This window comes from Indicator indicator, chromosome 3 (genome assembly GCF_027791375.1).
Source record: "Indicator indicator isolate 239-I01 chromosome 3, UM_Iind_1.1, whole genome shotgun sequence".
NCBI classification, from domain to species: domain Eukaryota; kingdom Metazoa; phylum Chordata; class Aves; order Piciformes; family Indicatoridae; genus Indicator; species Indicator indicator.
In genome coordinates, this window is record NC_072012.1 from 50,018,111 (window position 1) to 50,044,959 (window position 26,849).

The window sequence follows — 26,849 nt, forward strand, 5'->3', positions numbered from 1 at the left end:
GGGCGGCGTCAGCGGGAGCACGGTGCCGGCTGCAGGGCTTTAAAGCAGCCTGTAAGCTGAGATGCTACCACAGACAGCGGCGCGGTGGCGACCGCAGCAGCAGCAGCTCCGCGAGCCCACACGGGCGCCCGTCTTTCGCCCCCGCCGCGCCGCGGGGCGTGAGAGCGGCTGCCGCGTAGCTCTAGGTACCCCCCGGGCCTCATGGCGACGTTTCGCGCTGCCCTCAATTTCTTCCTTCTTCTCCTCCTGTTCTGCCTGCCGGGGCTGCGGCGAGGGGCGCGGGGCGGCGGGCAGCGCCCGCGGGGCTGCCCGGCGCCGTGCCGCTGCGAGCAGGAGGGGATGCTCGTCCGCGCCGACTGCTCCGACCTGGGGCTCACGGCCGTGCCCGACAACCTCAGCGTCTTCACCTCCTACCTGTAAGTGTGGGCAGCCCGCGCTGGCGGGCTGGGAAAGGGGAATTTGGCGGGCGCCTCGGTACCAGCAGCGGTGGGGCGGCCGCTGGCGGTGACAGGAGACGCGCGGAGCCCCCGGGTTGCCTACTGAAGACTTCAAATAAGTTTCTAATCGCTTTTTAATCAGCGGGCGGGTTGTAAAGCGTTTGTAGGTATCTCGCTGTCTCCGTGCCCGGAGGATGGCTGTGTGATGTGCCGTATAGAGGGTAATTAAAAGCGGTTGCAACGGCAGAAATTCGATTCGATCTGCAAGGACGTTATATCTTCACCTTTGATTCCCGGGACAGGGCTTTGAACTGCGGTTGCTGCTGATTTAATCTTTAACAGATTCCCCCCTCGGGTTGAGGAAAGGCAATAATAAAGCAACCTCCCAGGAGGTGGGCAGCGCTTGGGGACCAGTGGCGTGCCCGGGTGGCCCCGTGCCGCCGCCGCGGGGGGCAGGTGCCTGTGCCCGGAGCCGGGCCCGGGCTGGCGCACTCCACCCTTGCCGGAGCCCTCCTTCTGCCTCAAAGAACTCTTCTTATGGGGAGCCCTTCCTCTGCTTCAAAGAACTCTTCTTATGAGGCATCTTCGCCCGCCCGTGCCACGGTGCTTGGGAAACTGCGCTGCGTCTCGGGCGCGCTGAGTTGCAGCGTATAGGGACAGGGACGGCCAGAACGGATACAAGATGTACAACAAAAAAAAGCATCCCTCAAAACTGCGTGGAGGCTTTTTCTTTGTTTCCTTCGTTTTGACGGGATTATCGTCATTTCAGCCTTTCTTGGTTTTGAGCGTTGAAAGCGTTAGTGCACTGAAAGCGTTAATTCAGTGCCCTCCGTACCGATTTCATATTTGTGGTTGCATGCCCGGTAGCATTTTTAATTTAATGCTTCTCCTTATGTAGCATAGAGTGCATCCGTTTCTGAATGTGTTTGTCCGTCAGTATATTTGTATGTACGTGCTGTTGGCGTGCTTGCTACTATGGTTACTGTAAAGACGCTTGGATAGTACTATGTATCTGGGGCACTAAAGTGACAATTCTGAACTCACTTTTCTGTTCATACTGGACTTCAAAGGATGTAAAACATGTGTTGCATCCCAGAAAGTAGACGGAACTAAACTAGAAATGGCCATTCTAAGAGAATTACGAACATGGCATCAGCAAGGTAGAAATTAAACGCAACCAATAATAAGTATATGTTAGGAGAAAGTTTCATTTAGTGAAAACAGCATTGGTTTAGAAAGAGGATGTACAGCTGAAAGACTTTTCTAAATATTATGCTTGTAAATACTGTTCTGAATGTCATCTTATAATCAGTTTTAGCTTATCATAAGCATTTCAAAGTCAAAGCTATTAGTAATGCCAAGAGGCAGGACACAGTGTAACTGAGTGACCACTTAAAGTAGAGCAAGACTTTGGCTATGTATAAAAAAGATACAGTCTTTAAGACACATACAAAGTGCTTCTGGTTTCAAAAGGTCCAGATTTAGGGCATACACATGACAATGTTTTCTGGTGCTTAAATAGTCATAAGCAGAAAGAGAGATAATGAAGGTATCAAGGCATATGTAAGCCTTATATATCCAGTGTCAAGAGGTAAATGCCCTAAATTTTTGGAGGAATGCTAAAACTGGAAAAAACATTAGAGAACCTACTGTTTGCATGTCTTATGGGGAAAAAAACCCAAGCCATAAATATACTTGATGTTGTCAAAATACACCGCTGAAGAGCTGTATACCTCCAGTAACCTGGCTGCTCAGTAGGATTGTCATCTGGTACAGACTTTTGGGTTTAGATCCTCTTGTCCTTCAGCAGGGGAATGTCTTTATCTGATTGAGAATTCTGAGCTGCTTCATAGCACACACCCTGAAGTAAAAATGCACCACTGTGGGATAGGCAGACTTTGAAATGTCCAAGGCTGCATGCAGGCAGTATAAGAGTATAAACAATTGGCTCATACACATAGTCAGCCGGTCTTAACCCTTTTTCCATATTTACCAGGCTGTTATCCTTGCATTGATTAATTATTGTCTAATTATGCAGAATCGAAGCTCCTGCCTGCCTCCCTTAAAGAAATGTCAAGCCGCATTTTCTGTAGATGGCTAAGCAGTGGCAAATTGTAGAACATGCCTGCTTGTTAGAGAGATGCTTGTCTCCCTGAGCTTGGTAGTAGCTACCAGATACTTCTTGATCTTTCTGGTTGGTTTTTGGTTGTTTGTTGGTTTTTTTTTCACCAGAAAACCAGAGTTGTCTTTGTGCCGTGACAATTTTTACTTTACATCAAAGTGGGAGATTAAAACTGTATGCTGACATCAACTCTCTTCCCAGCAAGACAAAAAAAAAATCCCTTCTCTAATCAGTTCCATTCTTGCCCAGTGGACATACCTGACCGAAACTGGTCTGTGGTACTACTTTATGTTAAGTTTGAGCTTTCAAAGTTTTTGGTTTGGTTTGTTTGTTTTTTTTCCCCCCCCTACGTTTCTGTCATTTTGATCTTACCTCTTTATCTCACAGAAGTGTTTAAAAAAAAAAAATAAATGTTTTCTGATTTGTACTGGAAATTGTAAAAAGCTGAAATGCTGAGGCCATTAAGGTTTGATTTATGTTGGGACAAACGTGTACAGAGCATGATATATTGTGGTGACTGAATTTCTCATGGCTTTTTATGATGCTGCTCTTGCAGCAGAGCTAAATGTAGTCTGCAGATGGACCTGCTACGCATTTCTGCATTCTTATTTACATTCCCAGGCAACAATTCTTGCTTCCCATCAAAAAAAAAAATCTTTTTATCTACGATTACGTGTCAGCTGCCACGAACTGTTAGGCGTTTTAAGAGCAGACGAGGAGATTCCAGGACTTTCTTTCCATTCCTTTTTCTTCATTTACTGTTTTAGGCTAACTAATGTTTTCGGTGTATTTAATTCAATTCCCGTTGACATAGATGAGAATTCCATGTGCTGATGAAGGGCAGCACTGAGTCTCTGTTTCAAATTAAGCACATGTCACTTTCCTATCAGTGCACAGCAAAATGAAGAAGCCAGGTTCTACAGGTCTCTTGCGCTTGAGATCCTCATTAATTCTAAAACCAAGCCTGTGCATTAGTGAAATATTGCTGCCACTTAACTGTGATGTGGAAAATCGAGGCAAAGAAGGGCTTACTCAGAGTTAGAGGTAAAGTTTATGACAAACCCAGTAATTAAAGGCAGAGTGCTTTATCCTCACTCCATTGCTTAACCACAGGCTCACCTTACTTCTCCTAAATATAATTACTCATTAAAATTACTGTAAAATCTGGCAGCTCCTGTTCAAGAATATTTAGTATGATGAGTATAATATATATCTGGTTTTGTATTTGAAGACAATGTCAAAGGTAGCTCTTAAAGATTTTGAGGATCTCTGTTAGGTGCCTGGATAGCAGAGAAACGTACATTTGTAATAAATGCCAAGGCTGTCTTTAACATTTCAGATGCTATATTCTTTATGATCAAAACCTCTCAATGATATACTTAGTGGAATATTTTAAGTGAAATATGAAGCAGAATGTTTTTCCTAACATATACCATCTTAGATTGACGTAGACATGGGTGCATACTTGTGTAAATATTGCAGCATATGGTATGTTGCCTTTTACATTCAAGTTTACTTAATGAATTATCTGTTATTACTTACTGAGACGCATGTTATTTGCATTAAAAAAAGGTTTCATTTTGAGTACATGGTAGACATGCATAGAAACATTTTGGAAAAATCTGATTCATATAATTTTTTTAAATTCAAACTGAAAGTGTTTAATATTGCTAAGGGGGAAAAATTGCAAATAAGAGAGAATAAAATTGCAAATAAGGGAAAATAAAATTCTTTTTTTTTTTAATATTCAAAAGTATGTTCCCAGAAATTAACTATACTTCTGAAATAAGACAGTTGTTTCTCTGTCAGAAATACCCAAAAACATTAAGACTAGCCCTTTGGGGTAAATTTGGGCTATTTTAGTCACTCTCATCTCATGGTGCAAACTCAAGTCTTGTCTGCATCCTCAGCTAGGGGCATCTTGGGAATGACCATAGGTTTTCAGAGGGATCAAACAGCAAGATATCTTCTTACGAAGAACTAAACTTTATAATATCTCTTACAACTTCAGATCCCTTGACAAGATTTAGGTATTAGGAAGTTAGTAAAATGTCTGCTTTCAGAAGAAAGTGCTTCTTTATATAGCTACAAACTTTATAAACCATTTTTGTGCCTTTTTAGTTGAAATAAAGTGGTTGCCATGTGGTTTCAGTTAATAATCTGAGTCTTGTTCCAGATGAGGATGAAGGTGAATCCAGGTTCTGGATTTAGAATTTAGTGTTAAATCTCCCTTTTGAAAAGCAAACTGAGCATTTCCTCTCTCCTCGTGGCAATAGTAGGTATGGGAAGGTAAAAAGCATGCATACGCAAATCAGAGATACGTAAAATTGGAAGAAATTGCAAACTATGTTTTCAAGGGATTTGCTTTAAATTTCAAAGCATAATGTATCAACTCAAAGACAGTTTCTTTGTGAAGAAGCTGGATTAAAAATGCATTTAAGAAGCAATTGGCACTCTTCCCACTTGAGAGTACAGCGCTAAAAATGACTTTACACTGCCTCCTGAAGAGCCTTGTGCTGCTCAGAATGGGGAGGAAAAGCTACATCCACAGCTCCTCTCTCCTTTGTAGCATTTGCTCGATGGAAATGTTGCATAAATGGACAGGGCAGAGGAAGCCGTCTTGAAGCTTGTAGAGTGTAAGGGGCTGGGGATGCAAAGGCACCTTCAGTTTGGTTTGGTATCTGAAGTGCATAGGACAATTGGCTGGGCAGAGGGAGCCTGGCTCCAGCTGTGAACGCATGCACTGGGCTGACCTTCCCAGTCGGCATGCCAGCAGAGATTAGACTTTCCTCAAGCAGCCCCTTGTTAACCCAGGCTTTCCCCCCATGTCATTTGTCTTTCAAACATTGCTACCAGTTTCGCAGCAGCCCGGGTCACTTGCTTTTGCTCTGTTTGTTGGCCAAGATGATACTTCATCTGCATGTGCTGCTTTCTTAATTCTCTGGGGGGTTATTTAAATGGTCTTGCCTAATACGATTTATGGTATTTTCCCTGACTTACTTCCTTGAACTGTCCAGCAGATCTGATTCTTTTCCCAGTAAAAGTCATGGTAAATAAGGTGTGGTTCCTTTGGCTTCAAACAAACTGACTGAGGGCAGAACATGATGTGGTGTTTTTGACATACCAAAACAGCTTTAGACTGCAGTCTCTGAAGAAAATAACCTAACGTCTTCAAAAAGAAGGAGAAGTGATCAAAAGCACGCTTACTCCTCAGAGATTTGGCAATTCATGTGGCAAATCCTTACGCTACATGCTCTGTACTGTTTGCCGGGAAGACCTGAGAAACTTCTGTACAATATTGCATGGTCAACTGTGAGGGAGTTTAATGCCTGGAGGATTACAAAAGAAAGAAGTGTAGCCAGGGAGGGATAGAGCCTGAACTGCTGTTAGTGTTACTTGTTGAAGGTGTGCTACCCTCTTCTCTCTTTTAGAAGCAAGGTTGCAATGAAAAATGAGCAAAACTAAGACAATAAGCATCTTTGGCTGTATATATGAGTAGCTCAGGGAGCTGGGGGTGCTTAGCGTGGAGAAGAGGAGGCTCAGAGAAGAACTCATTGCTGTCTACAACTCAAGGGAAGTTGCAGCCAGGTAGGGGTTGGTCTCTTCTCCCAGGCACCCAGCACCAGAACAAGAGGACACAGTCTCAAGCTGTGCAGGGGGAAGTTTAGTCTTGATCTTAGAAAGAAGTTTTTCACAGACAGAAAGATTGTCCATGGGAATGTGCTGCCCAGAGAGGAGATGGAGTTGACGTCCCTGGAAATGTTCAAAAAAAGATTGGATGTGACACTTGGAGCCATGGTTTAGTTGTCAGGTGGTGTGAGATATTAGGTAATAGGTTAGACTTGATGATCTCTGAGGTCTTTTCCAACCTGGTTGATTTCTTTGGTTCTGCAAACAAGAGGACACAGTCTCAAGCTGTGCAGGGGGAAGTTTAGGCTTGATCTTAGAAAGAAGTTCTTCACAGACAGAGAGATTGCCCATGGGAATGTGCTGCCCAGGGAGGTGGTGGGGTCAATGTCCCTGGAGGTGTTTAAGCAAAGCCTGGATGAGGCACTTAGTGCCATGGTCTGGTTGATTAGTTAGGGCTAGGGGATTGGTTGGACTTAGTGATCTTGAAGGTCTCTTCCAACCTGGCTGATTCTGTGGTGATTCTGTGATGATTCTGTGATGACTGTGCGATGATTCTGCGATTCTGTGACAGTAACTCCTGGTAGCCCTGGTATGAGCCCCAAGAAGCATCTTTTTTTACTGAAAGCCTATGGACAACATGCCTATTGGCATGTTTGAGTTGGAATGAGCATTAAAACAGCAGCACCCATGTAGAAAGACCATCCTGGAGTGTCACTCTTCTCAAGCTGCTTCTCAGAAAGCTGCTCACTCAAGCCAAGAGAGCACAAGCAATCTAGTGTTATGCACCTGCAATACCTGGCACTCTAAGTGTGAATGAAATGGGTTAACAGTGCAGATCCTCAGGAGCTGGTGCATTATGTCCCCAGCTTGATAAAGCCTTTGCTACAATAGTGCATTCTGTACAATCATCCAGTTTTATTACTTTGCTATGCTGTACCAAGATTTAGCTCTGAGCTTTGGGGTTTGGGGCAGTGGCACAGCACTAAGGTCCATCCCAGAAAGGACAGGTTGTATTTTCCTGACTAGACACTACTGCAAAACATAACTCTTCTGAAGTGTAGTGTTATCCAACAGTGATAAGTATAATAATCAGCCACTCTCAAATTAAGATCTTACTGGTAACAAATGGGCTCTTAGTTTGGGCTTCGTTGTATGATTTGGCTCCAGTCCTGCAAATACTTACACAGATACTTCGCTTCAGTGTCAGGAATGGTTCCAGTGAAAGCACACCTGCAAATGTTTGTTGGATTGAGGGCTTGAATAATTCTATAACCATTATCCCCTTCCCCAAAAATGTCAGCTCAGTTGTGTGGAGTAGTTTCACAAAGATGTTCTGCTACCTTTACGCAGCCCTAAAGTCTTACATATAACAGAAATTGCTTAAGAGCCATCCTTTCAAACATGTTCAACATCTTTTCTGAAGATTTAGTTTGATGTGGAATGGCATGTGTTAAGTTATGTAATTGCAATTAAACAATTTTAAGGAAATTATTGTGGTTTAAAAAAATGGCTGAATTTTGTTTGCATCATGGTATGGAAGTGGAGCCCCTTTGTGCAGGAGGCAAGATACTATGTGTATTTGAGCAAATTAAGTATCTGTCAGCCTAAACCAATTAAACCAGCTCTAGTTTCCACTATGCAATCTCTCCCCTCTTTTGCAAACATTTGAATAAATGCTTCCTTGTTTATTGAGAGCAGCCATGCTTAAGAGTGTTGCCAAATAGAAGCTTTAGGCACGCAACTAATGCAGAAGTATTTGCTGGATTGGGATTTAAACTGTGTAGTAATAGTGCATAAACATAACCCCTTCAGCCTTAGATTATTTTTGTGCTTGTGTCCCATACCTTCCCATGAAAAGCGCACAACAATTTGGTGCTGGTATTTGTGAAAGGGAGGTAGGAGATAGAAAAGTAAAGCTGGTGATTAGTACTAACTACATCTCTATTTTCACCAGTTCACAGTCTCACAGTATATCAGAGGTTGGAAGGGACCTCAAGCCCTACAAGGAGAGGCTGAGGGAGCTGGGGGTGTTTAGCCTGGAGAAAAGGAGGCTCAGGGGAAACCTCATTGCTCTCTACAACTACCTGAAGGGAGGTTGTAGCCAGGAGGGGGTTGGTCTCTTCTCCCAGGCACCCAGCACCAGAACAAGAGGACACAGTCTCAAGCTGTGCCAGGGGAGGTTTAGACTCGAAGTAAGGAGAAAGTTCTTCACAGAGAGAGTTGTTAGACATTGGAATGTGCTGCTCAGGGAGGTGGTGGAGTCACCATCCCTGGAGGTGTTCAAGAGGGGATTGGACATGGCACTTGGTGACATGGTTTAGTAGTCATGAGGTCTTGGGTGACAGGTTGGACTTTGATGATCCTTGAGGTCTTTTCCAACCTTATTGATTCTGTGATTCTGTGAAGAGATCATCAGGTCCAACCCTCCTGCCAGAGCAGGATCACTTGGGGTAGTCCGCACAGGAATGCATCCAGCTGGGTTTTGAAAGTCTCCAGAGAAGGAGACTCCACAACCTCTCTGGGCAGCCTCTTCCAGTGCTCTGTCACCCTCACTGTAACAAAGTTTCTCTTCATGTTGAGCTGAAATCTTCTATGTTCAAGCTTGAACCCATTGGTCCTTGTCCCATCACTGTGCACCACCCAAAAGAGCCTGGCCCCCTCCACTTGACCCCCACCCCTCAGCTCTTGAGAGACATTGATCAGATCCCCTCTCAGTCTTCTCTCCTCCAGACTAAACAGCCCCAGGGCTCTCAGTCTCTCTTCAAAGGGGAGATGCTCAAGTCCCCTAAGCATCCTCCTGGCTCTCAGTTAGTTCCTTATGTTTTGTTGTTGGGTTGGTTTTGTTTTGTTTTTTCTACTAGTTCTTTTACCAAACACTCCAGTCTGCTTTGCTTGAGGATGGAATAGTTACAGCACTGGTATTGCACAGAAAGAAAACTTTGCTAGCCCCTTGTTTCTGCAGCAGTAGGCATCTTACAATGCCAGTTATACCATGTCTTCTTCATGCTGTGATAATAGAAATGCTAGTCGAAGTGAAGGAGAGAACAGATGTGAGATGATGTCAGCATGAAGGGAAGTGTATCTGCACTGATTTGGCATTCACAGGGTTTGTAAATGAGTCTCAGTCTACCCTGAGGGGAGAAGTAGGTCATAGCTGGCAAAAAAAGGCAAGTAAGATAAGGCAATGCTCTCCCTCACCCATCACTGAAAGTTATCTGAACCACCTTAATGAGTAATTTGCCTTTGGGTTTTTTATCCCAGATCAGTTTGGCATGGAAGCTGCCTCAGAAATTAAATCTTTCCCCTGTTGATCTCATGCATGATGAGGTTGCAATTATGCTTGTGGTGGGAGGCAGACCAAGTTCTTTAGTGCCCAGAAATGAGATTCATCCTTATGAAGGTGTAGAAACCAAAGTTTCTTGACCACTCTGGTTCACAGATGTTGCCACTTTGTTGCTCTGTCAGGGGGGTTGGACTCAATGATCTCTTGAGGTCCTTACCAACCACTAATACACTGTGATACTGTGATCTACCTACATCAGAGTTCAACTGATTTGGTAGTGGCTGGTAAGTGCTAGAGATGTGTAGATTAAAAACACTAAATGAGGTGCTAATTATGAGTGTGACATGGTAAAATCAGGTGAAATCCCAAGGGATTCCTGGTCTGCCTTTAATTTTGCTCTTGGCTGTATATGTGGGCTGAACTCTGGGACGTAAAAGATTCTTACTAGAACAACTAAAGCCTATGCAAGCATCTGAAAGCAATATTTGACCTGCTGACAAGAAAACAGAGGATCCATATGCTTGGTGCAGTATGGAAGTATTGCCTTTGCTCACACTGAAGTTGTGCTAAGACAAGGGTTTGGAAGAAGGCCAAAAGAAGTGTGGTTTCAACCTGGTGAGCTAAACAAGGGTCTCATGGAGCAAATTCCAGTCCTGCATAAAGCCTTACTGTTTTGACTTTAACCTGCAACAGGCACACACAATTACAGGAAGATGAACGGAAAAGCAAACTGCATTGTGGAAAAGAGATGGCAGGAAACTTGGGAATCTGTCTGTAGCAGTGCTATGGAGCAGTGAAATGTGGCCCTTGTCAGGCAGCTCAGGCAATCTGAAACCCTCAGGAGAAGTTGCTGGAATCACAGAATCACAGAAACATTCAGGTTGGCAAAGCCCCTCAGGATCACCAAGGCCAACCCACAACCCTACTCTACAAGGCTCAGCCCTAAACCACAGCCCCAAGCACCACACCCAAACCACCTTCAAACACAGCCAGGCTTGGGGACTCCACCACCTCCCTGCTCAGCATATTCCAATCCCTGACCACTCTTGCCCTCAAAAAAGGTTTCCTACTGTCCAGTCTAAAGCTACCCAGTGGCAGCTTGAGGCCATTCCCTCTTCTTCTATCACTAATGACCTGGGAGAAGAGACCAGCACCAACCTCTTCACAACCTCCTTTCAGGGAGTTGCAGAGAGCCAGGAGGTCTCCCCTCAGCCTCCTCTTTTCCAAACTAACCATCCCCAGCTCTTTCAGCCACTCTCCATCAGATTTATTCTCCAGTTTACATTTGTGCCATGTGTCTGCAATAAGGTTTGTAAGGTACAGTTAACTTGGCACAATCAAGTTGTGCCAGGGGAGGTATAGGCTGGATGTTAGGAGGAAGTTCTTCCCAGAGAGGGTGATTGCCCATTGGAATGGGCTACCCAGAGTGGTGGTGGAGTTGCCACTGCTGGAGACGTTCAAGAGGAGACTGGATGAGACACTTGGTGCCATGGTCTGATTGATTGGATAGGGCTGGGTGATAGGTTGGACTGGATGATCTTGGAGGTCTCTTCCAACCTGGTTGATTCTGTGATTACCAGAAACATTTGTGACTACCTGGCTCTAGTGGAGGTAACACCTAAGTGTTCAGCTGTGATGGGGTTTGCAGTACTGCTGCTGCTGGGTGTTCTTTAAAAATGAGTGTGGGGAACTGTGGAAGAGTGATTGGTAGCAACATAAGGAGTTGACATGGTGTTATTTAGTCTTAGCATGAAAAGGGACAATGTGAAAGCTCCTAACCTGAGAATGGCATCCGGAGAGGTTGTGAGTGCCTCACACCACTTGGAGGCTTTGCAATGTCTTTTACCTCTTCCCTATGCATATGTAGAGTAGTGTGAACTGTTGAGTGGTAAACTTCAACTTCTTTCTGGGCAAGACAGAAGATGTGAAATGAAATGGCAGGACAGTTCTGGAGCCCCTACTACAGGAAAGATCTGGAGGTGCTCGAACATGTCCAAAGAAGGGCCACGAGGATGAGCAGAGGGCTGGAGCTGCCCTACAGTCCAGGACAGACAAGAGAGTTGGGGCTGTTCAGTTTGGAGAAGAGAAGGCTCCCAGGAAACCTTCTTGTGGCCTTCCAGTATCTGAAGGGGACTACAAGAAAACTGGGGAGGGACTTTTGAGTGTGTCAGGGAGTGATAGGACTGGGGGGAATGGATCCAAGATGGAAGTGGGAAGATTCAGATTGGATGTTAGGAAGAAGTTCTTCCCCATGAGGGTGGTGAGACACTGGCACAGGTTGCCCAGGGAGGTGGTGGAAGCCTCATCCCTGGAGGTCTTGAAGGCCAGGCTGGATGTGGCTGTGAGCAACCTGCTGTAGTGTGAGGTGTCCCTGCCTGTGGCAGGGGGCTTGGAACTGGATGATCCTTGAGGTCCCTTCCAGCCCTGACAATTCTATGAATCTGATTCTATGACAAGCCTCTTGGAACATCCTATCTGCCTGAAGGCCAGGGACACTATGGAACATAGCTGAACACGTTCTTGAAATCTTGAAGTATGTGTTTTTAGAATATAACAAATGATCCCTGAATACTGATAAAGTGAAAAACTTTTATCTGGAATAGAAAAATACATTGTGCAGGAAGAACAGGTTGATGTGGGAGAATATTCTAGCAGAAGTGTTTCCTAGGTTATTTGGGTGGAATATTTATAATAAGTCATTATGGGAAATGAAGAAAAAGAGACCCAGTGCCAGATTCCTGTCTGCATTTCATTCCATGTGTGTAATTTAATAGACTTGTGCCAAGAAAGATTTCAGGTAGTTTTTTCTCTCTTTATACTAATGGAATTAACTTAATTTTGTAGAAAGGGTACTGCTGAAATAAGTTTGAGGGTTTTTTTTTTCCTAAAACATTAATTACTATAATTAAAAGTAAGCATTTACTTCAGTTTTAATGTACCAACTCCTGGCAGAAAAGCTTCTGATGTGTCATTACTGTGCATGGTGTCCGTCTTCCTGAAATAAGGACAAGTAAAAATAATTTTTAAAAAATATGGTTTTAAACATACATACAGCCAAGTGACCATTACTGCCTCAGGATCCCAGGATGTTAGGGGTTGGAAGGCACCTCTGGAGATCAGCACTGGTTAGGCCACACCTTGAGTCCTGTGTCCAGTTCTGGGCCCCTCAGTTTAGGAAAGATGTTGAATTGCTGGAGCATGTCCAGAGAAGGGCAACGAGGCTGGGGAGAGGCCTTGAGCACAAGCCCTGTGAGGAGAGGCTGAGGGAGCTGGGACTGTTTAGCCTGGAGAAGAGGAGGCTCAGGGGAGACCTCATTGCTCTCTACAACTACCTGAAGGGAGGTTGTAGCCAGGAGGGGTTTGGTCTCTTCTCCCAGGCAACCAGCACCAGAACAAGAGGACACAGTCTCAAGCTGTGCCAGGGGAGGTTTAGGCTGGAGGTGAGGAGAAAGTTCTTCCCAGAGAGAGTGGTTGGCCATTGGAATGTGCTGCCCAGGGAGGTGGTGGAGTCCCCATCCCTGGAGGTGTTCAAGAGGGGATTGGACGTGGCACTTGGTGCCATGGTTTAGATAGGCATGAGGTGTAGGGTGACAGGTTGGACTCGATGATCTTTGAGGTCTCTTCCAGCCTTCTTGATTCTATGATTCTATGATTCTATGATTCTATGATTCTATGATCTTCCAGTCCAACCCCCTTGCCAGAGCAGGACCAGAGAATGCAGCACAGGTCACACATCCAGACAGGGCTGGAAAGACTCCAGAGAAGGAGACTCCACAACCTCTCTGGGCAGCCTGTTCCAGTGCTCTGTCACCCTCACAGTGAAGAAGTTCTTCCTCATGTTGAGGTGGAACCTCCTGTGCTGCAGTTTCCATCCACTGCCCCTTGTCCTATCCCAGGGCACAAGTGAGCAGAGGCTGTCCCTGTCCCTTCCTTCCTGATCCCCAACCCTCAGCTATTGATAGACATTGATCAGATCCCTCTCAGCCTTCTCCTCTCCACACTAAACAGCCCCAGGGCTCTCAGCCTCTCCTCACCAGGCACTGCTCCAGTCCCTTCAGCATCCTTGGAGCCCTCCCTTGCACTCTCTCCAGCAGATCCCTGTCCCTCTTGAACTGGGGAGCCCAGAACTGGATGGAGTATTCCAGGTGGAACCTCAGTAGGGCAGAGTAGAGGGGGAGGAGAACCTCCCTGGATCTGCCTCGTTTGCTGGCAGGACAGGTTTGTTCTGTGATGTCAGGGAGTTGTGGGGAATGGTACAGGCTTCCCAGCACTTTGAGCAAGGAGGTGTTTGCTTTCCTATTTCAGTATTTTGCTGTTATTGTTGATAGTGTTCAGTGAAAAGAGAACAGGTTTTTTTGGAGCACTGTGCTAGCTTCACTCCATTTATCACAGCAAGAGCTGTCGTACCAAACAGAGTTATCAAACTCACATTGCTCTGCATGTCGGTGCCTCAGCTGTTCTGCCTTCAATGGCTGCCTTGCTCAGCCTGTGAAGAATCCCGTAAACCTGAAGCCAGATGTGGTCTGTTTTCCACATTAATCATGAATCATGAACATAGCATCTTGCAGTTGCGTTCCTGTCTGTGTGAGCATAGAGCAGTGCTGTAGGAGCATCAGATTTCACGAGGAATTTGCAATATCCAGATTCTCTGGATTGTATTATTTACAGTATCTCTTTGGGAGAGGCATATAGGGAAATGCTGCATGCTCTCAACATGCTGCTAGTTTAATCTCTTCTGATAAGGGATTGTGAAAGTCAATTATGAGTCAATTTGGTTCCTAGTGAAGCTAGAACTGAAACTCCTTTTAATGATTTGGATTGAGCTCCTGGTATGTTACAGTTAGGTTTATTGTAGAGAGCTCTGCTGGGTCACAGTGAGACTAATCTAAGGGAAATTACTCTTTATCCAAACATCACTGTATGTCGAGTACACAAACAGGTTGGGCTTTCATAGCTGGCAAATGAATAATTACCTAAGCACACAATAATAGTAATTAATTGTAAATGACATTCGTTGGTGGTTTTGATTATCTCAGTATGCAGAGCTTCTATCAAAGTGTTCACAGCTTTTATGAGGCAGCAGTAAGGCAATTCTTCAACCCATGTGTGCTGGTCAAGATTAGAGCAATGAAAACAAGTGCTCTGTGTATCAGTGCCCATGTAACACTAGGGCTTGGGAAATGGGTGGATGTCTGAGCCACAGCAGAATTGTAATAGAAAGACATAAAGCATTATGAGAAGAGAAGGCACCGAGGAGACCTTCATGTGGCCTTCAAGTATCTGAAGGGGGCTGCAAGAAGGCTGGGGAGGGACTTTTTATGGTGTCAGGGAGTGATAGGACTGGAGGGAATGGAACAAAACTAGAAATGGGGAGATTCAGATTGGATGTTAGGAAGAAATTCTTCCCCATGAGGGTGGTGAGACACTGGCACAGGTTGCCCAGGGAGGTGGTGGAAGCCTCATTCCTGGAGGTTTTGAAGGCCAGGCTGGATGTGGCTGTTCACAACACATTGTGTTGTGATGTGTCTCTGCCCATGACAGAGGGGTTGGAGCTAGATGATCCTTGAGGTCCCTTCCAACCCTAACAATTCTATGATTCTATGATAATGTCTATATTCCAGTCAGCAGTATCACTATTAGCATTAAAGATAAATGAAATACATTTCTAGCTGTAACTTACTGAAACAAAATAAGACATGAAATAAGCCTCCTGTTCTCTCTTCTGTAAAATGGTGGTTTTTATCAGAAACATCTCCAGCAATTTGATAATCTTAACATTTATTAGCAGATAATCTGAGTGTTCCTCTGTGCTATGAAGTCCATTCAGACTGAAATGCCTTGGACCATGTGACAGTTTTAGGCTGCTGCCTAGGAAATTTTCCACAGATCTTGAGTAGAAAGTGGTAGCATATAAAATAAATTACCATTGGATGTAAAGGGAAAATAATGATAAGGTCTAACTAATCCCATTGGTCTGATGACCAACATAAATTTAGTTGTATAAAGTATTTTCTCTGGGCTCTTTGCTCTAGCTGATACCAGCTGGTGGCTTTTGCTACCCTTGGCTGCCTTCTTCTTGTGGCTAAGTAACTAACAGCTACTCTCTTTTCTCTTTTCGCTTGTACAGGGGGGAAGGGGGCAGAGAGAGGGCAGCTATTGGTAGCCCCCTGGTTCTGTCCAGGGGAGTCTTTGTGTCGTTTATAAATTGTAAATATATATAAATATTATGTAGTTTGTACACATCCATTGCATTTCATATCTCTAGGTTGTAGTTTGCTTGTAAATAGAGCTTCATTTGCTTCCATCCCAAACTGAGCTGGGCTGGCAATTTTATTTTGGGGAGTGGTTCTCCAAATTAGTTGGGGGGGGAATAATTTCAACCCCCCACAGACCAGTACTAGCCAAAGTGACTCTTTAGAAGACAGATGTGAGGAGCTACCAAAGAAACTAATATATTTGTATGCTGCTTAACTCATGCAGCAGCTCCTGGCTTATTAGGCAAGCTGAGCTCTTCAAAGAGTCAAACACCTGAGTCAGTCCATTTGGGTGCAATTAGAGCAAGCCTGTTGCTCCTGCAGTGACCCGGGCTGCACTTTGGGAAGGCATGGTTCAAGACTGTGTAAGCTGACCTGACAGAAACAGCCCAGGGCTGCAGCAGGTGGGGAGAAGGACACAGAACAAAGGGAGCTCAATATTTTTCTTTATAAACTGTAGCATCATTATTGATGAAATGTGAGATGGAGTTTCCCAGCAGTTTACAATATGAGTAAGAGGCTTTGAAGTTGCATACTGAGATGATTCTACAGTGCTGCTTCAGAGCATATAATTCTTTAGCATTTTAATGATGTCATATATATGTGTGTGTGTGTTTTTCACCTCTAGTTATAGAGGGTTAAGACTGGGGTTTAATATTTTTTCATGTGTCAGGGCAAGCATAAAGAAACAATTGCATAGAGAGTCTGATCAGAGGGCTGGAGCTCCTCTGCTATGGCCACAGATTGAGAGAGTAGAGGTTGTTCAGTCTGGAGAAGAGAAAGCTCCCAGGAGTCCTTCTTGTGGCCTTCCAGTATCTGAAGGGGGCTACAAGAAAGCTGGGGAGGGACTTCTTAGGGTGTCAGGGAGTGATAGGACTGGGGGGAATGGAACAAAACTAGAAATGGATAGATTCAGATTGAACGTTAGGAAGAAATTCTTCCCCATGAGGGTGGTGAGACACTGGCACAGGTTGCCCAGGGAGGTGGTGGAAGCCTCATCCCTGGAGGTTTTTGCAGCCAGGCTGGATGTGGCTGTGAGCAACCTGCTGTAGTGTGAGGTGTCCCTGTCCATGACAGAGGGGTTGGAGGTAGATGATCCTTGAGGTCCCTTCCAACCTTAAAATTCTATGATTCTGTGATCTCAGTGCACAGATTTTTAAAAGTGGGGAAAGAACCCCCAATAATATTCGGATTCCTGTCGTTTCCTTGTATATCACCACCCATCCGAACAGGCAGCGTAGCTCATGTAAAAGCCTTTTATTTCCCATGAATACTTTTTAATTTATTTGTAATCATCTTGTTGACAGGGTTGTGTCTGACTGCCAGATTTAGTAAAAACACCTAATTAAGTGTTCTGATAGGCAAGATAAGGTTTACTGCTGGCATAAGATCATAAAATCCCTGTAAAGCACTCGGGGAATAAATTCTATTAGCATAATATATTGAGAAATAGTAGAAGACACAATACTGATGGGTAAAAATTTAGTCTAAACAAATGAAAGTGCTTGCTAAACCATGGAATAATGTCTTCAAACCTGCAATTTCATCTAAATATATAAATAAATGACACTTGAGCTTCCTCACAGTAGAGAAGCAAGTTTGAGATATCACCATCCAAGTCTATACCTAAGGCTGAGTGATACTAAAATTAATAACAGGTTGATTTTAATACCAGTTCTGTACTTCATGCTGCTCTCTCAGTGTTTCACAAAGTACACAGAATCACAGAGTCATCACAGAATTGTTAGGGTCAGAATGGACCTCAAGGATCATCCAGTTCCAACTCCCCTGCCATGGGCAGGGCCACCTCACACTAGATCAGATTGCAATTTAGTTTAAAGGGTAATGATGAAGAAGAATTCAGTCATGGGTATTGGTTTATATTGCTTCTGAAGTCTTGTCCTGGCAGGGGGGGCTAGAGGTACCTTTGGCCATTTAGAAATATTTCCCTTTGTAGGTTACTTAGGACAACAACATAGCTCAGAAGGAAATTAGAAAAAGCTTACAGCTGCTTCTTAGAAAAGCAGTCAGCTCAGAGATACCCTGGGAATTGTTCCACTAATCAGAAGTGCCAAGCAGAGAATGTAACATGTCTTTCTCTGCCTTTGAGGAGGTTTGCTGTGTGCCATTGCCTTGTCTTCAGAGGGCTGCTTGTGGGCAAGCAAGCCCCTTTCAGACTGCTCTGCAGCTGGGTCAGCAAAGCACTTCCCAGTCCAGTTCCAAATTATGAAGGTCTATCAGAAAATTGAAATGCTGACTTTTCTTGGATCTTAAAAAATTATGTCCATGTTCTTAAGCTTTCACATCTAGAAGACCTGATGATGTAACTACAAGCTTTGCTAGTTCTGGGTAAACTCCCTGGTAAAATGATTGGAATGATTATACATACTGTGTTTTCTGGAGACATAAATGTGGGCTGATGCATCTTCAGGCTGATGCATCTTCAGGCTGATGGTTTCAGCTGCAGTGTTTCTGTATAGTGTAGAACCTCCATACACTCATTAAGTCTTACCCTTAACCTGTGAAATATATTAAAATATAGAAATTAGTGTTTTGGTTTTTTTTCCTCAGTATCTGAATCTTTCATTCTGGCAAAGTGGAAATACTTTTGAAGTTCTGTTAACCATTAGATGTTTCCTGGGATACCAAAGCAGCTTGTACTCATGGGAGTTTGGCAATTACATACTTTTGTACACAGCTGCAGACGTAGCTGCTTTGTGTGTGGATGCAAAGACAAGATCATGGTGTGCCTGGTGTGACACCAGGCATCCAGCTGTGCTTGGGGCCCCATCCCTGGAGATATTCAAGGTGAGGCTGGACAGGCCTCTGGACAGCCTGATCTAGGTGAGAATGTCCCTGCTGACTGCAGAGGGGGTTGGACTGGATGACTTTCAGAGGTGCCTTCCAACCCAGACCATTCTATGATTCCATGATATAACCTCTACAGCATCTACTCAATGCCTGGTCCCTTCCTATAAGTCTGTGTTTGCTATCTTCATCTCTACACACCTGTGTTGCTTTTAAGACCTCTATCCTTTAACCTATCAAAGTAGGAAAGAGACACCTTACACCAGAAAACTAAGCTATTTTAAACTTCTCAGTTTATTATTCCACATCTAGGAAGAGGCTGTTCATGAGAGTTTTCTGCCTACTGAGCCTGAATTACATCTCTCACTGTTTAGGACATTAACTGATAAATTCAGAAAGATTATTGACTTTCTAAGTTGCAGTTGGTGGGATGCATACAGATAATCTGTCTGCCTATATATATGCTGGGAAAGAGGTTCTGGCAAATATTTGAGCTTTATAATATTTCACAGGATCCCAGGATGTTAGGGGTTGGAAGGGACCTCTGGAGATCTTCCAGACTAACCACCCTGCCAGAACAGGACCATAGGATCCAGCACAGGGCACACAGGAACACATCCAGACAGGGCTGGAAAGGCTCCAGAGAAGGAGACTCCACAACCTCTCTGGGAAGCCTGCTCCAGGGCTCTGGGACCCTCACAGTCAAGAAGTTCCTCCTCCTGTTGAGGTGGAACCTCCTGTGCTGGAGTTTCCACTCATTGCCCCTTGTCCTGTCCCAGGGCACAAGAGAGCAGAGGTTGTCCCTGTCCCTTCCTTCCTGACCCCTAGCGCTCATACAGTTACATACATTTATTATATATTTATATACTTTATTAAATATCTTATTGACTATATTAATTGTATTAATACTAATTATATTAAACATTAAGTTTTATGTATGGATATACATTTACTCTTTATTTTACGTTACATTTTATATGCTATGTCATTGAAATGTGCCTGACAGTCACTTTGAAAACCTGCAAGCCTGCACATCTGTACATTGATCAACAGCAAGTGTACAGGCAGTAGAAGTTAAGGCAGCTGGCTGAATTTGATCCTTAGATCACTGACTAGATTTCAGCTGTAGTCCTAGATCTGCCTTCTTCCATCCCTGGAAGTGTTCAAAAAAAGGCTGGATGAGGCACTCAGTGCCATGGTTTAGTTAATCAGATGGTGTTGGGGGATAGGTTGGACTTGAGGATCTCAAAGGTCTTTTCCAACCTGGTTAATTGTGATTCTGTGCTTCTCTGTGGAAGTAGTTATTGTCAAATAAACCTGTAAATTGTGTGGTCTTGTTATCACAGTGAACTGTGTAAGCTCTGATAAAACAGAAGCAAATCATTGAAGAGTCTGCAATTATGAAGCCATTAAAATGAGGAAAATCAGAGTTTAATTATTAGGCAATGTATACTGTGAAGGGCAAGGCAAGAGATTGCAAAATGGATCAACGAAGGCAATTAAATCCCTATCTCATTCTGACAGCAAGCACATCTAGCCGGTTTGGGAAGGTATTTAACTGCTACTTTGTAAGTGAAAACAAATCCCTGTGTGGCACAGTGTGAATATTCTCATTCCTGAGAGCATGCTGCCCCTTTCTAAATGCTGTCAAACCACTCATTTCAGCTGCCTCAAGTGCTTTGCAATGTGTTAAATACTGATAGCTTCATTATTACAGGAATCTCTTTGTTATGAAGAAAATGTTTCTCATTTTGAAGAGGAGATACAGATGTAGTCTAAAAACTTTCAGCTTCTGGAGAGGTGGGCACAAGCCAACCTCATGAGGTTCAACAAGACCAAGTGCAAGGTCCTGCATCTGGGTTTGGGCAATCCCAAGCACAAATCCAGGCTGGGCAGGGACTGGCTGGAGAGAAGCCCTGAGGAGAGGGACTTGGGGGTGCTGGTAGACAAGAAGCTCAACATGAGCTGTCAGTGTGCACTTGCAGCCCAGAAAGCCAAGCAGAGCCTGTGGCCAGCAGGTCAAGGGAGGTGATCAGTGGGAAAATCAGAGTAAAACTTATGAACTATTTGCTTCCCTAAACAGAAAGAAAAAGCTGTAGAAGATGCTTCTTTTTCAACTGTTTGGTGCAAAGTTTTCCATGCAAAGCAATTTTTAACAGTGATTTAAACACCTGAAATCTGAATCTTGCTCAACCAAAAGGATATTAAAGTAGCAAATGATATTTGGGAATTACTATGCAATAATTCTGAACACTTCACAATAAAAATATGTCATTTTTATTGTCCATATTAAGGTAAGCATTTTACTGTTACAGTAACATAACAAATCATGTAGATTTTATTTTTCAGACATGGGATCATAAATGAGCTGCTAAATTACATCAGATAAAAGATTATTTGTAACAGTTGCTCCTCACTTCCAAATCTACAGCCTTCTGTCAACAAAACCAGGTTTGGGTCTATCTCTCCTTAGCCTACAGCCCACATGAGACCATGTTTAAGAAAGGGAAAGAAAACTCATCAGATAAGAGCTTACAGTTGTGAATGCCACCTTACTCCAAAACACCTATGGAATATACCATCCAGAGCATATTTGCAACAAGACTTTAAGAACTATTATTAACCCTATGGAGTGCAGTATGGCTCCTATGGATCACAGGACCAGAGAATGTTAGGGGTTGGAAGGGACCTCTGGCGATCTTCCAGTCCAAGCCCCCTGCCAGAGCAGGACCAGAGAACCCAGCACAGGTCACACAGGAACACATCCAGATAGGGCTGGAAAGGCTCCAGAGAAGGAGACTCCACAACCTCTCTGGGCAGCCTGTTCCAGTGCTCTGGGACCCTCACAGTGAAGAAGTTCCTCCTCATGTTGAGGTGGAACCTCCTGTGCTGCAGTTTCCACTCATTGCCCCTTGTCCTATTACAGGGTGCAAGTGAGCAGAGGCTGCCCCCTCCCTCTTGACCCCCAGCCCTCAGCTATTTAGAAACATTTATAAATGTATATACTTGATACCTTTCTACAAGAATTATTTCATTCCTTTAGACACTGTGACACTATAATGGTGCAGTAACAGGGGCAAAAAAGGACTGTAAGAAGTGACTGTAGAAGCCAATTTCAACTGCATTTGCTGGTTTTCCCTTATTCCCTATGCAGAGAGGGAATATTCTCCTCTGCCATTCCTACTTTGAAAAATCAATTCAAATTCATCATTCCCAGGAATGCTCAGCAAATAAAACAGACAAAAACACAGCAGTCACATTTCAGAAGTTATCATCTCATATATCACATAAAAAAAAAAAAAAGAAAAAAACAAAAGCACAGCAACAACAACACAAACAAACAAACCAACCCTGCCAACCCAAAAGGTTTCTGCTTCTAAATAACTTAACCCAATAAGGTTTCCAATTTGATCTTTCACTCTTCTAAAATTCAGAAACCTAAGAAATGACACAGAATCACAGAACCAGAGAAACATTCAGGTTGGAAAAGCCCCTCAGGAGCACCAAGGCCAACCCAGAGCCCTACTCTACAAGGCTCACCTCTAAACCACAGCCCCAAGCACCACAGCCAAACCACCTTCAAACACAGCCAGGCTTGGGCACTCCACCACCTCCCTGGGCAGCACATTCCAGTCCCTCACCACTCTTGCCCTCAAAAAAGGTTTCCTACTGTCCAGTCTAAAGCTACCCAGTGGCAGCTTGAGGCCATTCCCTTTTCTTCTATCACTAATGACCTGGGAGAAGAGACCAGCACCAACCTCTCCACAACCTCCTTTCCAGGTAGTTGTAGAGGGCCAGGAGGTCTCCCCTCAGCCTCCTCTCTTTCACACTAACCATCCCCAGCTCCGTCAATCTCTCTTCAGTCACATAGAACACTTGGGGCACTAAGGAAAATGTCCCTTAGCAGCTATGAATCATCTCATTCTGTGTGTGTCACAGTAGCCAGAGACTGCCCTATACCTTCACCAGACACCATGACATTGGCACTTGGTACCATGGTCTGGTTGATTGGATAGGGCTGAGTGATAGGTTGGACTGGATGATCTTGGAGGTCTCTTCCAATCTGGTTGATTCTATGATTCTATGATTGATCAGAATTTGTTGGGTTTTTTTTCCTACCAAGATTTGTATTTTAACATTTTGAAGCCAGTTCTGTGTTTCCTGATTACTAAATATCAAATCACCAAAATATGTTTTGTAATCACATTCTACATAAATAATTTTATAAGGAATTATATTGAACATATAATAAGCTAAGAAGAATTGGAATAATAAATAGCATTATAAGGAATTAATTATATTAAAGGTAAATAAGCTAAGAAGAATTATATCACTAGATAACAATATAAGGAATTATATTAAAGGTATAATGAGATAGGATTAATAAATAGCATTATAAGGAATTATATTAAAGGTAGAATAAGCTAAGAAGAATTATATCACTAGATAACAATATAAGGAATTATATTAAAGGTAGATTAAGATAAGAATTGTATCACTAGATAACAATATAAGGAATTATATTAAAGGTATAATAAGCTAGAATTAATAAATAGCATTATAAGGAATTATATTAAAGGTATAATAAGCTAAGATGAATTGTATCACTAAATAACAATATAAAGAATTATATTAAAGGTATAATAATTTAAGAAGAATTGTATCACTAAACAATATAAGGAATCACATTAAATGTATAATAAGATAAGAAGAATTGTATTTTAAAATCTTACTCCTCCTAACATGTTTAAGGCCAATACAAGTGTTCTATACACCTTTGCAATAAGGATTTTTTTTTAATTGACTTTATTTGGTTTACAGTATAGAAAACTCTGCAGGGAGCCTCAAGAGCTTGTTCAATTCATTATTATTAAATCAACATTCAGAGAGCTTCTTTCTGCCCTTCCCTGGCAGGATTAATGGATTCTGGCCTGATTTGTGCATTTAACAGTGAGAGCTCTTGCTGGGTAAGCTAGCAAGCTTGACTAATTCTCAGTTGTGCTAACTTCATAAACCTATTTTAGGGTTGTAACTTTGATTAAAGATTAAAGGTAGTGACTTCATGCTGCTACCTTTGAACGTATGATACTCTAACACGATTATGGTTAATAAGTGTAAATAAAATACTGCCTATAAATTGTGAGGTGCCCATCTGAAAATATCTGCCTAGGGGATATTTCAGAACATGCTGCAAACTGCCATCTTTGTGGTTTGAAACGAGACTCCCCCAAACAATCAATGCATTGATATTAAAACACCTGCATATGCTTTAAATGCTGGAAATAGAAAAGGATGCCCTGAATTAGTAAACTCCCTGACAAGAACAGGTAATTTGCATTTTGAAGCAACTTGAGTTAGAAAAGTGAACAATTCTGGTTTGGTTTTGTTTGGTTTGGTTTGGTTTGATTTGGTTTGGTTTTATTTGGTTTGGTTTTATTTGGTTTGGTTTGAATTGATTTGGTTTTATTTGGTTTGGTTTGATTTGGTTTGATTTGGTTCGGTTTGGTTTGGTTTGGTTTGGTTTGATTTGATTTGATTTGATCTGATGTGATTTAAAGCTGGCTTGCTCAGCAAAGCCATTTTAAACCTGCAAAGCATTCCAGTTGCTATCGGGTTTTTCACCTTACCAGACAACCCTAGAATCAGTATTCAGAAAGGCCTCAAGAAAGGAGAAAAGAGAGGAAAAAATATTTTCAGCCTGTCTGACAAGACTACATAAAAAGCTCCTGATCAAAGGCTCTTAAATACACGTTACTGGTGTGACAAACAACATTTTTGTCCCTTTATTAGATTTATTTTTCTTCTGAAAACTGCAGTGGCCAGTGTATAGTTTCTGAAAGAAAGCTGGCTGGGTTGTATTCTTTGATTCCTAATTAACACCTCCAGCCTCAAAAGAGGACTAACAGAAATACCATAAAATGTTGCAGCTGCATTGTTATTCCGCTTGGTTGGTTTGTTAAAAGTCGGCTGGGCATTGGCAGCTGCAATAAAGGGAAAGCTCAATGGCTGTTTTGTATTGTGCCCACTGAAGTGAAAGAAGGCAACCATTTTATTTTCAATGGGCAGCTGCATAGTGATGCTTAAATGGAACTAAATGTGAGATTTACTGTTAATTTATAGTAATTGGTTATAAATAAAATTGCAGTAGAGCTTCGCTTTCGTCTGTTAAAGCCACAGAACGCAGACTGAAGGGAAATGAGTTCTGAGGGGTAAAAAGTGAACAGTAAAATACTAAGAGTGATAGAAAATGCTGCTTGAAGCAGTAGGAGTAATAGCATTCAGGTTTGTAACGTAATGCAGCAGCCACCTTGGAAGCAAGTGGCCAAGTCATTCTTTAGATCATGCTTTGAGAAGTAAAGGTAGACATTGCTTTGCCCCACAGTAGCAAACCCTAGAATTTTAGTGCTGGTATCAGAACCAAGTGCAGCTCTGCCCGGTGAGCAGAGCTTTGTGTTTTGGGGAGCAGAATAAAGGAGGCATTTAACTCCAGTCAGATAAACCTCACTCACATTCAGCAAATGCAATTAAGGAAATATGTAAATCTAGATGTTTCATCAAATGCTAGCTGAGGGGTTACCACTTCTTTCCTTGCACAATGACTGAACTAAAGAACCTCAGTGTCTGTGTAAGGACCATTGTTGCAGCCCCAGAGCCTGTTGGAAACAGAGTCCAGACTGGCCGTGGGAAATACCTACATATTTGACACAGGCCCCATTTCTGAGAGAAAAGGGGGTGGAATAGAAAGTATGGAGATTTTACTGTTGCATTCTAATCAGCCATGATCTGCCTAATTTGCTTTGATCAGGAAGATAAACTAATTTTCCTATAGGCTGGATGAAAGTAATTAGCAACCCAATGCTTTCATGTTTTTGAAAAGGGCAAAGAAAAGAGGAGCAGAAATTGTAATGGTGGGAGCAAAGTACCCCTAGTCGGCTCATCTGAAAGCATTGTTAGTGCAAAATAGGATGGTGCCAGAGGAGAGGGGCCCTGATTAAGGTGGGTTTATGGGCTAGGATGCCCTTGCAGACCATGATCTGTAATGCTGTGCAGCTCAATGTTTATGAAGATGAATTTCACATGAGTTTCACTATAGTCAGATTTTGTTCTCTTCTATAGAAAAAGAAAAAAAAAACCCAAAACACTCCTGTTCTCTGAGAGTGCTCTTTGATTCCACAAGGCATCTTGGTATCTATCTCCACAATCACACTGGAATAATTGAGTGCTTAATTAAACCCTGAATCTGCTGCTCCCATAAGGCTTTAAGGTGAGGGTTTCTAAGGCCACACAGTGAAATCAAAACCACTATATAGCCATAGGGTATATAGAGCAGGGTAGATTAAGGCTGGACATCAGGAGGAGGTTCTTTACCATGAAAGTGGTAAAATACTGGATCAGGTTGCCCAGGGATGTGGGTGGATGGGGCATTCAAGATCAGACTTGAAGTGGCTCTGGGCAGCCTGATCTAGTTGGAGGTGTCCCTGCTCACTGCAGAGGGGTTGGGTAAGATGACCTTTGAGGGTCCCTCCCAACCTGATGCAATCTGTGAATCTGTTTGTACCAACTTAGGAATTATGAAGCCTTGTAAATGTATACAGTTCTTACGAGATAGCAGAAAGCAAAAATGTGGAGTAATGGTTTTGATAAAGTTCTTGTCTTTCAATGCAAAACAAAGTCCTCTAACATCTGATGAAAGGAAATGTTAGACTTTCCTTAGATAAAGCTATATAGCCATAGCCAAAGCCACATTATCCCTCTCTCCTGATTCCAGTAGTTAACAGCCATGCAGTTCTGTGGGCCTGCACTGGGAGTGTTAGCCTCACACATGCACTATCCTGTACTATGCCTCAGCTACATTGTCTGGGAGCTATTACTGCCCCTTGGGTTTGGACATCCCTTTGAAGTATAAATGAAAATTCCTTGAAAAACACAAAGTTTCACAGTAAAACCCTTAGTATGCAGACATAAGGATGTGCTGAAGGGCCTGGAGCACTGCCTGATGAGGAGAGGCTGAGAGCCCTGGGGCTGTTTAGTGTGGAGAGAAGACTGAGAGGGGATCTGATCAATGTCTATCAATAGCTGAGGGCTGGGGGTCAGGAAGGAAGGGCCAGGGACAGCCTCTGCTCACTTGTGCCCTGGGATAGGACAAGGGGTAATGGATGGAAACTCAAGCACAGGAGGTTCCACCTCAATGTGAGGAAGAACTCCTTCACTGTCCCAGAGCCCTGGAGCAGGCTGCCCAGAGAGGTTGTGGAGTCTCCTTCTCTGGAGCCTTTGCAGCCCTGTCTGGATGTGTTCCTGCGTGCCCTGTGCTGGAT

General features: G+C 43.2%; 1 protein-coding gene across 1 annotated transcript in view; it reads left to right on the forward strand.

Annotated features, from left to right (window-relative positions):
* Nucleotides 1-201: 201 nt before the first annotated feature.
* Nucleotides 202-26,849, forward strand: part of LGR5 (leucine rich repeat containing G protein-coupled receptor 5) — a 107,274-nt gene continuing 80,626 nt past the window's right edge. The window contains exon 1 of the mRNA XM_054400004.1: nt 202-416. Within this exon, the coding sequence (XP_054255979.1) occupies nt 202-416 (215 nt within the window). The remainder of the gene's footprint in view (nt 417-26,849) is intronic.